The 17231-nt window shown below is 45.5% G+C and overlaps 1 protein-coding gene across 6 annotated transcripts in view; it reads left to right on the top strand.

Moving 5' to 3' along the window:
• Positions 1–17231, top strand: part of eml1 (EMAP like 1) — a 95947-nt gene that overhangs the window by 50047 nt on the left and 28669 nt on the right. For all 6 annotated transcript variants that reach the window (XM_041847230.2, XM_041847231.2, XM_041847232.2 and 3 more), the window contains one exon: positions 7409–7591. In XM_041847230.2, the coding sequence (XP_041703164.2) occupies positions 7409–7591 (183 nt within the window). The remainder of the gene's footprint in view (positions 1–7408; positions 7592–17231) is intronic.

The raw sequence follows: 17231 nt of genomic DNA on the forward strand, positions 1-17231 counted from the left end.
GCAATAAGGCCAGAGGGGGTGTGGGATATGGCCAATATACCACGGCTAAGGGCTGTTCTTATGCACGACGCAACACAGAGTGCCTGGATACAGCCCTTAGCCGTGGTATATTGGCCATATATCACAAACCCCCGAGGTGCCTTATTGCCATTATAAACTGGTTACCAACCTAATTAGAGCAGTACAAATAAATGTTTTGTCATACCAGTGGTATACGGTCTGATATACCACGGCTGCCAGCCAATCAGCATTCAGGGCTCGACCCACCCAGTTTATACAGAGAAATATATATAGAAAACATTAAATATCCCATCTAAGGGAATAAAGAGAATGAGATCAATGAAATTCATTTTCAAAAGTATTCAAGTAGCTTTTGGTGGTTCAGTCTTTCCCCTCAAATACTAGTTAAGTTTTACTCTGCCTTTATGCGGTCTTTGTGCCCCTATAAGGATAGTTTTATAAACAAGGTTGCATTTCTGGGCCATTCTTCTAAGCCAACTGCTTGACATATGATCAGGCCCATACATCGAATCTGGCCTGGAACGTCCCTGATTGTCCAATGTTTCTCTTCTCATTTGATTTCCACACCATGTAAATCCCAACTCTTACAACAACACTGTCTGAATAAGCCCAAAGTTCCCTGCCGTTTGTTATTCGTGCACAAAGCCTTGTTTGTGGGAGAAAAGGTTGGCCAATCGGGCACACTGAAAAGAGCATTGTGTCAAAGTAGGGAGTCGAGCAAACCATGACATATATATATGGCCCTTATGTTCTGCCCCACTTCTTAAAGTCAAAGCTGTGTGTATGTGTATGTGTGTGTGTGTGTGTGTGTGTGTGTGTGTGTGTGTGTGTGTGTGTGTGTGTGTGTGTGTGTGTGTGTGTAATCCTTAATTGCCATCAGGGCACTGGTGTACCCTCCTCCCATAGAGATTGGTGATGAGTCAGCAGAAAAGGCTGCCTCATTTCTATGCTGCGTTCTATCAGTTTTTGCTGTGTTCTATGATGGAGTGAGTAACTTACCGTAAGCTGGGGCCTGGGCGAGGCTTGGAGCGGGTCCTAGGGAATGCGTGGATGATGAATGTAGAAAGGTGGGAGGGAGTTCTTCATCTGGATAGAGACAGGATCCCAATATCATACAACGTTACCAGCCCTGTGCGGCCATTGCAACACATGGTATCAGCTGTACCTTTCTTTGTTAGTGTCCAGTTTTACTAGTCACCTGGACGATTTGAGCCCTGTTTAATTGGTTGGCATACAGATTAGTTTTTTTGTTTGTTGGCTCTGGTAAATGTCTCTTCTCAGATGAGGCCAGATTGCTTTTACACACAGTGCCTATAAAACATGTATTTACTGTTAATAGGAGAGCAAAAATAATTTAGGAGAGTAAAATAATTTAATAAAAATGACCTTGGACAGATGTTTTAGCGTGGACAGGAATCAAGAGAGAGAGCGGACATTTTGTGGCATCTTACCCATGTTCACCCAGCTGTTGTTGTTGTTGTTGTTGTTGTCCCAGAGACCTACACACTACAATGTCAGTTGAGGTAAACAGAACCTGCATCAATGAGAACATAAATCTATACCCCCAACCCCCCCTTGAGTTTATAGTGATAACCATTGACCAATATGGGCACAGTATCCCCCTCCTTAATACTCTGCCTGCATTGTGGCCGCTCGCCCTTTAACAGAAGCTCTGGAGAGGAACGCAATGGGACTCCTCTGTGTTCCTTCTCTGGTCTCGTGCCACTGAGCCTGGTGGGGAATGGAGGGGTGAGTGTGAGTGTGTGTGTGTGTGTGTGTGTGTGTGTGGAGGTGCACGTGTGTGTGTTTGTGTGGGTGGACGTGTGGGGGGGGAAAGGAGGCTGCTGTGGTTGGTTCTGCCTCAGAGAGCACTGCCAGGCTGGATCTCTTGACTGTCCTCTGACTGAAATTGTATGATTAGACTATAGCCTATATAGCAAACAACAGTCGGTCCACCCATCTCCCCAGTGCTTGCCACTCTCCTGGGACCTTTTACAGACAGAGCAGAGGGGGTTTGACAGAATGGGTGGAGGGGGACGACCCATTGTGCTCCCAGCATTGTGCTCCCAGCATTGTGCTCCTAGCATTGTGCTCCCAGCATTGTGCTCCCAGCATTGTGCTCCCAGCATTGTGCTCCTAGCATTGTGCTCCTAGCATTGTGCTCCTAGCACTCAGTTTTCACGTATCCCTTAGTGCTGAGCAATTAACCGAAATATTGGTTATTTTTAGTTTATAGTTTTATCTGAATGACCATAATCCATTGCGCGGCTATTTGTCCGGTCTGTGTTTCTTTTGCGCCCGCTATGTAGGTGAAAGAAGAATGCTTGATCAAGAGTGGATACCAAGAGAGCAGTTTCTTCGTGAGGTATCTCTACCTGAAAATACATGATCTAAGTGATTGATAGTTGGTATTCAGCAGTCATAAAAGCCTGCCTTATTTACTTTGAAGAAACTACTAAAATAGTGATTTAGTCAGACAGCAGCTCTATAGAGATGAGATGATGACTTGGAATGAAATAATAAAAACGGCCGGGGCTTAGGGCCTATAAATAGTACGGGGAGGATCAGAGGGACCGCTTATATTTTTCGATGACCTGTGTAAAAGAGGAAAGAAAGGAGGAAGATTCTAGATGATCGAGGGGCCCAACTTCCCCCTGGGACCCCACCAGATGTCCTTGGAGGAATACTCAAGAATCCTCCTGACATCCTCCTGACATCCTCCTGACATCAGCCACAAAAAAAAAAAAAAAATCAAATAAAACAAATGTAATATACACAACAACTGAAATGTTTTATTCAAGTAATGTGAATAACTGATGGTTAATAAGTGATAAGCAGTAATGGGCAGTCACTACCATCATGGGACTTTTGTTAATAGTTTTATTCTGTGTTGTTACAGCATTCAACCCACATAATGCATAGTGCATTTAATGTAAAAAACTAAACAAATTCATCTAAACTGAAATCGTGATTATTTTTTAAATAATCTAACTGAAAACAAACCGACCTCAAAAAGCACTAATCGCTTAGCACTAGTATCCCTTCAACCAGACCTTGTAAACACCACACAATGCTTCACTTATCTCTTTCATAATAATAATAAATAATAATAATATGCCATTTAGCAGACGCTTTTATCCAAAGCGACTTACAGTCATGCGTGCATACATTTTTGTGTATGGGTGGTCCCGGGGATCGAACCCACTACCTTGGCGTTACAAGCGCCGTGCTCTACCAGCTGAGCTACAGAGGACCACTCATCTCCCCAGACGCACCAAGATCCATCTCTGAGGTGACCTCGCCTTGATTTCCAGGCTTCTTCACGTTTGTCTTGGGAGTGTGGTAATGCGGGACTAGGTCAGACCAACCGTTCCCTAACGAAACCCTAAACCAGCAGGGTGTAAAACTGGGGGAGGGCGTGTGGTTCTAATGCTGTTACACGTTGACCGCTGTTTGACCTGAGGAAGGATGTGGCTGATGTCAGGAGGATTCTTGAGTATTCCTCCAAGGACATCTGGTGGGGTCCCAGGGGGAAGTTGGGCCCCTCGATCATCTAGAATCTTCCTCCTTTCTTTCCTCTTTTACACAGGTCATCGAAAAATATAAGCGGTCCCTCTGATCCTCCCCGTACTATTTATAGGCCCTAAGCCCCGGCCGTTCCAGCAGAAGCCAGGGCGTGCGTTAGCCAAATGGACAAACTGTAATCTGTCCAGCTCATTGGCTAATACACCTCTGTCAGTTGACCCACCACCTCTCAATGACAGCTGGGTTAGATTAGGTTGGATACTACAATGTGAGTGTTTTGTGCCTAATTAGCGATGGGACCGGGCAGATATGCGCTGAAAGGTGGCGCGTGGTGTTACCCACCAGGGATGGGCAACTAGTTGTTCCCTTGTGATGTCAGTCACTTATAGTCACTCAATTAGCGCACGTCAGCAAAATATTTTTAGATTGGTAAATTAGTCTATCGGCCAGCTATCTAAACTTAGCAATCATTGTCGAATTACCGGCGTGGGGGCCCCCATTTGATTTCAGTCTCACTCAGATATCATATTTAAACCTGTAAACATTTCTCTCCACCCTATGGAAAAATGTGTAGAATTGCAGGAAATTAGCTGTAAAACAGCAAATGTTCCTCTCTGTCCCATGGCAAAATGTGTAGAATTGCACAAAATTATACGTCAAATATTTCTCTCCGCTGTCAAAAGGGGGGCTGTACGCACATGTGGGTACGCAGACCCGCGAGCAACTGCGGGCCCTCATGATGAGTTCAGATTTTTTGTGGCCCCCACCCCCCATCAAAGTTTCTCATCCCTGCACTAGACTAACCCCAGGCCACCCAACAATATGCTTTTAACTCAATTTTATCTGACTTGATTCACAGCTTCTAAATCAGGAGAGTGACCATTCAGACAAATTGAATCTGGAGGATGATGAACTTTAGGTGTCATCCTGCAAGCCAGTCAATGAATTGTGATCTTTGTTCATGGCCTTGAGGAAAAAAAGGATTGGTTGAAAGACTCGTATCAGCCCCACGATTTAATCATTTTCCATTTGAGAGCCAGTGTTAGGTTAAATCTGCCTTTTGGAAAGCACTTTGTGCTAATCTGCTAGGCTTTCAGTGAAGCCAGGCCGCCAGATGGATTTCGTGTAGAAATGGTGTCTGTAGCATGACTCACTGGTCCTGAGAGATGTGACGCCTGCTGTCGGTGCTCACAGTCCCGTTTTCATAAGTCAATTTAGCTCTATTGTTTGGCCTCTCCAGCATACTGAAGGGAAATATAATGCACATCAATCACACAGCTAGGACTGATATATTTTCTCCTAGAGAGGCAACAGCCTAGAAATATGAGAACATTCTGAGATAATCTTATGAAGCAACAAAGATGAGTCCTCTGTGGCGATTCCTTTCCATTTCTCTTTCATTTCTTGTTCATTTCTCCTTCACTTCTCATCTCAATCTCACCTCAGATGCCGCCATTCTGGCTAATATAAAGTCAAGCAGAGTGAGTCAGCGAGATAGATAGATAGCGCAGGCAGACGAGATGTATTATTAATGATGTTACACCGGAATACATAGACAGAAAGAGAGTCCCCCTCTGCTTTGATCATGCACAATCCACAGCAGCCCCTTTTTACTCCTGTCTCCTCGGTGCACCGTTAACTAGACCTGTCGGAGGCTGACAGAAGCTTGTGAAATGGATGGGGGGAAAGGGGGAGGTTAAGGTGCATTAATGGCATCAGGTGCTTGAAAAAAGCTACTCAGAAATGTCTGTGGTGCAAAGTAGAGTGCCTTGCTTCCTCTTGGCTGCCTTAGGTCGAAACGCCAAGGATCGGTTGATCAGCATGCGCTTAAAGAAGCAGACGTGGCCGTTCACCCGTCACGACATTGGTTATTTTTGGAGAAAGGTAATCACAGTGAGGAATATGTTGATGGAGAACCATTTGGGAGAATGTTGATGGACAGGTGGATGGGTTAGCAGAGAGAGAGAGGAGCGGCTACAAGGATTGTTCTCTAATTGAGTCTGACACTTCTTGGGACAGCATCTATCCTGAGTGGATTGGTATTGACACTGAGGTTAAAGAGGACAGCCAGATAGATACAAGCCCACTACACAAACGTCTCGGTTTCGAGACAAAACAAGTGCAATTGAAAGAAAACAAACAGAATGTTTTGTGCGTTCTTTTTCTCACGGCTTTCCGCTTAGAAATCTATCATCTTCTGTCCTATGACCTGATCCAGTGTTTCTCAACCTTTTTGGTACCAGGCCCAGGCTCTGGCAAACAATGGTATTTCCTGTACCAGGGATCGACAAGCAATGGTCCTTCCTGTACCAGGGATTGACAAGCAATTGTCCTTCCTCCTTGGGGACAGTTAACATTCAATTAGCGCTTGAGAACCTTCTCAGGAACTGGTCGGCATCATCGCAGGGACCGGTACTGTCTCATGAAGGAGCATCTTTCGGGGAGGAGAACACCGATGTGTGTTTACTCTGATTCCATTGCCTGACTTATTCTCTCTGTTTTTGAGCAGTCTGCTGTGGGAGTAGTCAATTCCATTTGAGAGCCCAGGTGACATTAGTGAGCGGTACAATCGGCTAACCAATCGCAGCGGTATCGGGGCTGTGACAGGCAGTCATTGTATCCGTGCTCGTACCATGCCCCAAGCAGCTGCTAGCACTGAGATTTGGGCTTTGTACTTCTTTAGAGAACATCGCTGTAATAGCAGATCCGGCTTTACAGCTGAATCTAAAGAAGGCCTCCATTAAAGGAATCATTTATAGTCGAATAAAAAGCCTTCACATTGGGTTTAGGCGGCCCTTTGTTTGAGTATCGTATGTTTAAAGGCCTAGTAAGCAATTTAGACGTCTTCCTCATTATTTATTTGTCATCGTGATTGATTTGGGTTGTGCACCTTTATTTCCCATCAAAGCCAATTTTCTAGAATCTACAGTCCATGGTTGGTTTTCATTGAGGGAAATCAATCTAATGTGAGTTCAGATAATTTGTAGTGTAACCTGTTAGGTTAACGTAACACTCCAATGATCCTGGAACCATGGAGCATGCAGAACCTATCTAACCTACTAAGAGATTGACTGTAGTGCAGATCAAATTGAAAGGGACGAGCCATGAAAGAAGACCACACCACCTTGACCTTGATGTTAGTATATCTCATTCAGATCTATCCATCTACGGTGTACTTCCATGACTAACGGTAGCCTATTATAGAACTATGTCTGAAGGCTATCCGGCAGTATGGGCCCAGTGTGAAACGGTGTTGAGGCTTAGCCTGGCCTGTCTCTCCAATGGAGCATTAATCAACAGGGTACAGTAATGCCTGTAATCATTACTGTAGGGATGCGAAGTGAATTTAAAGTGGGGGCAGCTGGAGGCCACGAGGAGGGCTTTGAACGGATGGACAAACAGACCAACAGGCCGGAAGGCTAATATGCGAACAGACATGACAGACATGACATGACAAAGACAGACAGACAGAGAGCTCATGAATAAAGCTGTCTTGTACAAAAGCCTTTGCCCTTTGAGTTTGAGGGGTGTCGGCCGCTGGGTGGCTGGCTGGGGCTGTATGGGGCTATTGATCTGACGGATGGGGACGGTGACGGGCATCACGGTACATTTGGCACCGCCACCACTGTTCTGTAGATTTGTCAGATGCTGATGTTCCATGGATGGTGCACAGATGTACTAAACTACGCTAATACCAAAATCATTCAAGGACACAGAGAGAGAGAAAGAGAAAGCCATAATCAATACAGTAGCTACTGCAACAACACTCTGGGAGCCTGTGAGATACATGTGACCACCATTGTGTGTGTGTGTGTGTGTGTGTGTGTGTGTGTGTGTGTGCGTGCGTGCGTGTCGTCCCCAGATGACAGTGTGTCGGCAGCCAGCAGCATGGAGGTGACGGACCGCATCGCCTCCCTGGAGCAGCGTGTCCAGATGCAGGAGGACGAGATCCAGCTGCTCAAGTCGGCGCTGGCCGACGTGGTGCGCCGCCTCAGCATCTCTGAGGAGCAAAACACCGTGACCAATAGGAGGGGGCCCACCAAAGGTAACTGAGTCACACACATACAAGCACAGACGTAGACACGCGTACACACACACATACACATATATACACATATACAGGTAAACACACACACACATACAGTGGGGAGAACAAGTATTTGATACACTGCCGATTTTGCAGGTTTTCCTACTTACAAAGCATGTAGAGGTCTGTAATCTTTATCATAGGTACACTTCAACTGTGAGAGACGGAATCTAAAACAAAAATCCAGAAAATCACATTGTATGATTTTTAAGTAATTAATTTGCATTTTATTGCATGACATGAGTATTTGATACATCAGAAAAGCGGAACGTAATATTTGGTACAGAAACCTTTGTTTGCAATTACAGAGATCATACGTTTCCTGTAGGTCTTGACCAGGTTTGCACACACTGCAGCAGGGATTTTGGCCCACTCCTCCATACAGACCTTCTCCAGATCCTTCAGGTTTCGGGGCTGTCGCTGGGCAATACGGACTTTCAGCTCCCTCCAAATATGTTCTATTGGGTTCAGGTCTGGAGACTGGCTAGGCCACTCCAGGACCTTGAGATGCTTCTTACAGAGCCACTCCTTAGTTGCCCTAGCTGTGTGTTTCGGGTCGTTGTCATGCTGGAAGACCCAGCCACGACCCATCTTCAATGTTCTTACTGAGGGAAGGAGGTTGTTGGCCAAGATCTCGCGATACATGGCCCCATCCATCCTCCCCTCAATACGGTGGAGTCGTCCTGTCCCCTTTGCAGAAAAGCATCCCCAAAGAATGATGTTTCCACCTCCATGCTTCACGGTTGGGATGGTGTTCTTGGGGTTGTACTCATCCTTCTTCTTCCTCCAAACACGGCAAGTGGAGTTTAGACCAAAAAGCTCTATTTATGTCTCATCAGACCACATAACCTTCTCCCATTCCTCCTCTGGATCATCCAGATGGTCATTGGCAAACTTTAGACGGACCTGGACATGCGCTGGCTTGAGCAGGGGGACCTTGCGTGCGCTGCAGGATTTTAATCCATGACGGCGTAGTGTGTTACTAATGGTTTTCTTTGAGACTGTGGTCCCAGCTCTCTTCAGGTCATTGACCAGGTCCTGCCGTGTGGTTCTGGGCTGATCCCTCACCTTCCTCATGATCATTGATGCCCCACGAGGTGAGATCTTGCATGGAGCCCCAGAGCGAGGGTAATTGACTGTCATCTTGAACTTCTTCCATTTTCTAATAATTGTGCCAACAGTTGTTGCCTTCTCACCAAGCTGCTTGCCTATTGTCCTGTAGCACATCCCAGCCTTGTGCAGGTCTACAATTTTATCCCTGATGTCCTTACACATCTCTCTGGTCTTGGCCATTGTGGAGAGGTTGGAGTCTGTTTGATTGAGTGTGTGGACAGGTGTCTTTTATACAGGTAACGGGTTCAATTAGGTGCAGTTAATACAGGTAATGAGTGGAGAACAGGAGGGCTTCTTAAAGAAAAACTAACAAGTCTGTGAGAGCCGGAATTCTTACTGGTTGGTAGGTGATCAAATACTTATGTCATGCAATAAAATGCAAATTAATTACTTAAAAATCATACAATGTGATTTTCTGGATTTTTGTTTTAGATTCTGTCTCTCACAGTTGAAGTGTACCTATGATAAAAAATTACAGACCTCTACATGCTTTGTAAGTAGGAAAACCTGCAAAATCGGCAGTGTATCAAATACTTGTTCTCCCCACTGTATACACACATACACACATATACACACATATACACACACACACACATATACACACATATACACACACACATACACATATACACACACACATATACACACACACACATACACACATACAGACATATACACACGTACATACACATATACACACACATACACACACACATACAGTTGAAGTCAGAAGTTTACATACACTTAGGTTGGAGTCATTAAAACTTGTTTTTCAACCACTCCACAAATTTCTTTTTAACAAACTATTGTTTTGGCAAGGCAGTTAGGACATCTACTTTGTGCATGACACAAGTAATATTTCCAACAATTGTTTACAGACAGATTATTTCACTTATAATTCACTGTATCACAATTCCAGTGGGTCAGAAGTTTACATACACTAAGTTGACTGTGCCTTTAAACAGCTTGGAAAATTCCAGAAAATGATGTCATGGCTTTAGAAGCTTCTGATAGGCTAATTGACATAATTTGAGTCAATTGGAGGTGTACCTGTGGATGTATTTCAAGGCCTACCTTCAAACTCAGTACCTCTTTGCTTGGCATCAGGGGAAAATCAAAAGAAATCAGCCAGACCTCCACAAGTCTGGTTCATCCTTGGGAGCAATTTCCAAACGCCTGAAGGTACCACGTTCATCTGTACAAACAATAGTACGCAAGTATAAACACCATGGGACCACGCAGCCGTCATACCGCTCAGGAAGGAGACGCGTTCTGTCTCCTAGAGATGAATGTACTTTCGTGCGAAAAGTGCAAATCAATCCCAGAACAACAGCAAAGGACCTTGTGAAGATGCTGGAGGAAACAGGTACAAAAGTATCTATATCCACAGTAAAACGAGTCCTATATCAACATAACCTGAAAGGCCGCTAAGCAAGGAAGAAGCCACTGCTCCAAAACCACCATAAAAAAGCCAGACTACGGTTTGCAATTGCACATGGGGACAAAGATCGTACTTTTTGGAGAAATGTCCTCTGGTCTGATGAAACAAAAATAGAACTGTTTGGCCATAATGACCATCGTTGTGTTTGGAGGAAAAAGGGGGATGCTTGCAAGCCGAAGAACACCAACCCAACGATGAAGCACGGAGGTGGCAGCGTCATGCTGTGGGGGTGGTTTGCTGCAGGAGGGACTGGTGCACTTCACAAAATAGATGGCATCATGAGGAAGGAAATGATGTGGATATATTGAAGCAACATCTCAAGACATCAGTCAGGAAGTTAAAGCATGGTCGCAAATTGGTCTTCCAAATGGACAATGACCCCAAGCATACTTCCAAAGTTGTGGCAAAATGGCTTAAGGACAACAAAGTCAAGGTATTGGAGTGGCCATCACAAAGCCCTGACCTCAATCCCATAGAAAATGTGTGGGCAGAACTGAAAAAGCGTGTGCGAGCAAGGAGGCCTACAAACCTGACTCAGTTACACCAGCTCTGTCAGGAGGAATGGGCCAAAATTCACCCAATTTATTGTGGGAAGCTTGTGGAAAGCTACCTGAAACGTTTGACCCAAGTTAAACAATTTAAAGACAATGCTACCAAATACTAATTGAGTGTATGTAAACTTCTGACCCACCCGGAATGTGATGAAATAAATCAAAGCTGAAATAAATAATTATTTATACTATTATTCTAACATTTCACATTCTTAAAATAAAGTGGTGATCCTAACTGACCTAAAACAGGGACTTTTTACTAGGATTAAATGTCAGGAATTGTGAAAAACTGAGTTTAAATGTATTTGGCTAAGGTGTATGTAAACTTCCGACTTCAACTGTGTATACACACATATACACACACACACATATACACACACATATACACACATATACACACGTACATGTGTATGCACACACAGATGTATTGTACACACAAAGAACTCATAGAACACACACAGGTAGACACACACAGGCAGACACACACAGGTAGACACACGCACACACACACACAGGTAAACATACACACACACACACAGGTAGACACAAACAGGCAGACACACACAGGTAAACACACAGGTAGACACACACAGGTAGACACACACAGACAGACACAAACATACATACTGAATTCAAAAAGATGCAATACTTTAACCCCTTTCGGTGACAAACAGAAAGTCACCCATTCCAGTCCCATCACTTCCTCTCCTCCATCTATCACTTCCTCTCCTCCATCTATCTCTTCCTCTCCTCCATCTATCTCTTCCTCTCCTCCATCTATCTCTTCCTCTCCTCCATCTATCACTTCCTCTCCTCCATCTATCTCTTCCTCTCCTCCATCTATCTCTTCCTCTCCTCCATCTATCTCTTCCTCTCCTCCATCTATCTCTTCCTCTCCTCCATCTATCTCTTCTTCTACTTCTGATACTCTTTCATCCTCCTGTTCTCCTCCCCTGGACTCTGTTGTTGTTGTGGGTCTGTGTACCTACGGCTGTAGACCCAGCTTTGATGAAAAGGTCCCCCTCATCAGAAAGCAATGGTGGAAAGCCAGGTAGGATCTGTCCCCTCTAACATGGCCTGCTTTGTGCAACCCTACTGAGCACTGCCATGTGTCTATGGAGTCAACTGTGTTTAATGTATGGTGTACATTTCCAGACATCCCTACTACCTATGACATAATGAAAGGGATGTCTTTAAAATGTACATTATACTACTGAACCCTGGTGTCTACTGAGCCCTGGTGTCTACTGAACCCTGGTGTCTACTGAGCCCTGGTGTCTACTGAACCCTGGTGTCTACTGAACCCTGGTGTCTACTGAGCCCTGGTGTCTACTGAACCCTGGTGTCTACTGAACCCTGGTGTCTACGGACCCTGGTGTCTACTGAACCCTGGTGTCTACTGAACCCTGGTGTCTACTGAACCCTGGTGTCTACTGAGCCCCGGCGTCTACTGAGCCCCGGCGTCTACTGAGCCCCGGTGTCTACTGAACCCTGGCGTCTACTGAACCCTGGCGTCTACTGAGCCCTGGCGTCTACTGAGCCCCGGCGTCTACTGAGCCCTGGTGTCTACTGAACCCTGGCGTCTACTGAGCCCTGGCGTCTACTGAACCCTGGTGTCTACTGAACCCTGGTGTCTACTGAACCCTGGTGTCTACTGAACCCTGGTGTCTACTGAACCCTGGCGTCTACTGAACCCTGGTGTCTACTGAACCCTGGTGTCTACTGAACCCTGGCGTCTACTGAGCCCTGGCGTCTACTGAACCCTGGTGTCTACTGAACCCTGGTGTCTACTGAGCCCTGGCGTCTACTGAGCCCTGGCGTCTACTGTGACACGGTCAATGGAGAGCATTACATTTACATTTTAGTCATTTAGCAGACGCTCTTATCCAGAGCGACTTACAGTTAGTGAGTGCATTCATAATTTTTTTTATATATATTTTTTTCATACTGGCCCCCCGTGGGAATCGAACCCACAACCCTGGCATTGCAAACGCCATGCTCTACCAACTGAGCTACATCCCTGTCGGCCATTCCCTCCCCTACCCTGGACGACGCTGGGCCAATTGTGCGCCGTCGCATGGGTCTCCCGCTCGCGGCCGGCTACGACAGAGCCTGGATTCGAACCAGGATCTCTAGTGGCACAGCTAGCACTGCGATGCAGCATTCTGATGTTGGTGGTGCACCGGACTGCACCGGACTGCACCAGACTGCACCAGACTGCACCAGACTGCATGCCATTCCATTCCATAGAGAGGTGGTAGCTGTGGAAACACTTGCATGGTTTTTCCTTCATTCTAGCATGTCCTGATACCCACACTAAATCATATTATGTGGCTACAATTCAGACAACAGCTGTGAGAACATCATCATTCGCAGTGCACCTAGTTATGTAGCTGAATTTAGTCACATTATGCATATTTTGGCGGTGAGAGTCATCACTCCTCTTCTCTCTCTCTCTCTCTCTCTCTCTCTCTCTCTCTCTCTCTCTCTCTCTCTCTCTCTCTCTCTCTCTCTCTCTCTCTCTCTCTCTCTCTCTCTCTCTCTCTCTCTCTGTGTGTGTGTCTGCCTGGTGCCTCTGTTTGGTCTAATTCTGCTATATATACTGTCAGTATGCCCTGCCAAGAGTGATTCTGCTGCATACACACGCAAACACAGAAATCAAAGATTGCACGCACGCACACACACACGCGCGCATGCCAGCCGGGCAAAGCAAGCATAACAAACCCCAGCAGCTTTATCTGCAGTGATAAATATTTTATAGCCACTGTTCTGCCATCCATACAAATACAGGCCTGGCAACCCTTATCAGTCCTGTTTAGCAATTATGCTGAGGAAGTAAAGTGGGCCCCTAATGATGTTAGAATGGAGCGCTGGGAGTCACTCAAGGTGTGAGTGATGTTCCAGCAGTGTGACTGACTGCGCATGAGTTCTAATAAAGGAAGTGAAGTCTGCTCCTGTTCTTTATTCCTGCATCCACATACAATTTACAGTACACAACGTCTAGTCAAGTTGGAGGCTAATGATGAAGTCTGATGATGAAGGCTGATGATGAAGGCTGATGATGAAGGCTGATGATGAAGGCTATTGATGAAGGCTATTGATGAAAGCTGATGATGAAGGCTATTGATGAAGGCTGATGATGAAGGCTATTGATGAAGGCTGGTGAAGACTATTGATGAAAGCTGATGATGAAGGCTATTGATGAAGGCTGATGATGACGGCTGATGATGACGGCTGATGATGAAGGCTATTGATGAAGGCTGGTGAAGACTATTGATGAAGGCTATTGATGAAGGCTGGTGAAGGCTGATGATGAAGGCTGATGATGAAGGCTATTGATGAAGGCTGGTGAAGGCGGATGAAGATTGATGATGAAGGCTGATGGTGAAGACTGATTTAAGTCTGATGATCAAATCAAATATCAAATCAAATTTTATTGGTCACATGCACCGAATACAACACGTAATCAAATATAAAAATGCAAATGTTTTCATAACACAAAAGGTTTGATAACCATAAAAAAAAAGATTTTTGGTACACCTTACCGTGAAATGCTTACTTACAAGCCCTTAATTAACCAACAAAATCCAGTTTTAAGGAAATAGAGTTGAGAAAATATTTACTAAATAAACTAAAGTTTTAAAAAAAGTTACACAATAAAATAACAATAATGAGGCTATATACAGTGGGTACCGGTACTGAGTCAATGTGCGGGGGTACAGGTTAGTCCAGGTAATTTGTACATGTAGGTAGGGGTAAAGTGACTATGCATAGATAATAAACAGCGAGTAGCAGCAGTGTAAAAACAAAGGGGGGTTCAATGTAAATAGTCTGGGTAGCCATTTCATTAATTGTTCAGCAGTCTTATGGCTTGGGGGTAGAAGCTGTTAAGGAGCCTTTTGGACCTAGACTTGGCACTCCAGTACCGCTTGCCGTGCGGTAGCAGAGAGAACAGTCTATGACTAGAGTGGCTGGAGTCTTTGACAATTTTTTGGGCCTTCCTCTGACACCACCTAGTTTAGAGGTCCTGGATGGCAGGAAGCTTGGCCCCAGTGATGTACTGGGCCGTACGCACTACCCTCCGTAGTGCCTTACGGTCGGATACCAAGCAGTTGCCATACCAGTTGGTGACGCAACCGATCAGGATGAAGGCTGATGATGAAGGCTGATGAAGACTATTGATGAAGGCTGTTTCAGCCAAAATGTTGTAAATGCAGAAATAGATCACGGGAGAAGCATACTGTATATATTATATATAACCCTAACCCTGTGTGGGCTTTTCTTCCATTATGTCATCAGTCTTTTTTGGCCCAGCATCGGTAAAGAAATGTGGAATGTGCATACCGGGTTCAAGAGTTAAACATCTCGGCCACGTTCAGTGCGTCATCCGATGACTCGGCTTCCTCCATTAGTTTCCCATCAGCCTGTTAGTTGTACACCTCGTGACGAGGGCAGTTTAGTGACTTCCATCTCCATTCAAAATGATAGACCGAGTCAGAAGATCAGTGGAAGTGTACAGTATTGGGTATGCTTCCATGTGGTCAATTCCAGCGGGGAAAAAACTTGGCAAAACCGGTTGAAATTATGTTATAATGACATTTCAACCAGTTTCTGGTTATAATGTCATCGGTTTTAATGACATCGCTGGGATCAATCAATCAATCAATTTTATTTTATATAGCCCTTCTTACATCAGCTAATATCTCGAAGTGCTGTACAGAAACCCAGCCTAAAACCCCAAACAGCTAGTAATGCAGGTGTAGAAGCACGGTGGCTAGGAAAAACTCCCTAGAAAGGCGAAAACCTAGGAAGAAACCTAGAGAGGAACCAGGCTATGAGGGGTGGCCAGTCCTCTTCTGGCTGTGCCGGGTGAAGATTATAACAGAACCATGCCAAGATGTTCAAAAATGTTCATAAGTGACAAGCATGGTCAAATAATAATCAGGAATAAATCTCAGTTGGCTTTTCATAGCCGATCATTAAGAGTTGAAAACAGCAGGTCTGGGACAGGTAGGGGTTCCATAACCGCAGGCAGAACAGTTGAAACTGGAATAGCAGCAAGGCCAGGCGGACTGGGGACAGCAAGGGAGTCACCACGGCCGGTAGTCCCGACGTATGGTCCTAGGTGCTCAGGTCTCTCAGTTGGCTTTTCATAGCCGATCATTAAGAGTTGAAAACAGCAGGTCTGGGACAGGTAGGGGTTTCGTAACCGCAGGCAGAACAGTTGAAACTGGAATAGCAGCAAGGCCAGGCGGACTGGGGACAGCAAAGGTGTCATCATGCCCGGTAGTCCTGACGTATGGTCCTAGGGCTCAGGTTCTCAGAGAGAAAGAGAGAACGAGAGAATTAGAGAGAGCATACTTAAATTCACACAGGACACTGGATAAGACAGGAGAAGTACTCCAGGTATAACCAACTAACCCCAGCCCCCCGACACATAAACTACTGCAGCATAAATACTGGAGGCTGAGACAGGAGCGGTCCGGAGACACTGTGGCCCCATCCGAAGAAACCCCGGACAGGGCCAAACAGGAAGGATATAACCCCACCCACTCTGCCAAAGCACAGCCCCCGCACCACTAGAGGGATATCCTCAACCACCAACTTACAATCCTGAGACAAGGCCGAGTATAGCCCACAGAGGTCTCCACCACAGCACAAACCAAGGGGGGCGCCAACCCAGACAGGAAGATCACGTCAGTAACTCAACCCACTCAAGTGACGCACCCCTCCCAGGGACGGCATGAAAGAGCACCAGCAAGCCAGTGACTCAGCCCCTGCAACAGGGTTAGAGGCAGAGAACCCCAGTGGAGAGGGGAACCGGCCCGGCAGAGACAGCAAGGGCTGTTCGTTGCTCCAGAGCCTTTCCGTTCACCTTCACACTCCTGGGCCAGACTACACTCAATCATATGACCTACTGAAGAGATAAGTCTTCAGTAAAGACTTAAAGGTTGAGACCGAGTCTGCGTCTCTCACATGGGTAGGCAGACTGTTCCATAAAAATGGAGATCTATAGGAGAAAGCCCTGCCTCCCGCTGTTTGCTTAGAAATTCTAGGGACAATTAGGAGGCCTGCGTCTTGTGACCGTAGCGTACGTATTGGTATGTACGGCAGGACCAACTCGGAAAGATAGGTAGGAGCAAGCCCATGTAACGCTTTATAGGTTAACAGTAAAACCTTGAAATCAGCCCTTGCCTTAACAGGAAGCCAGTGTAGGGAAGCTAGCACTGGAGTAATATGATCAAATTTCTTGGTTCTAGTCAGGATTCTAGCAGCCGTATTTAGCACTAACTGAAGTTTATTTAGTGCTTTATCCGGGTAGCCGGAAAATAGAGCATTGCAGTAGTCTAACCTAGAAGTAACAAATGCATGGATTAATTTTTCTGCATCATTTTTGGACAGAAAATTTCTGATTTTTGCAATGTTACGTAGATGGAAAAAAGCTGTCCTTGAAACAGTCTTGATATGTTCGTCAAAAGAGAGATCAGGGTCA

Source organism: Coregonus clupeaformis, chromosome 21 (assembly GCF_020615455.1).
Source record: "Coregonus clupeaformis isolate EN_2021a chromosome 21, ASM2061545v1, whole genome shotgun sequence".
NCBI classification, from domain to species: Eukaryota; Metazoa; Chordata; class Actinopteri; order Salmoniformes; family Salmonidae; genus Coregonus; species Coregonus clupeaformis.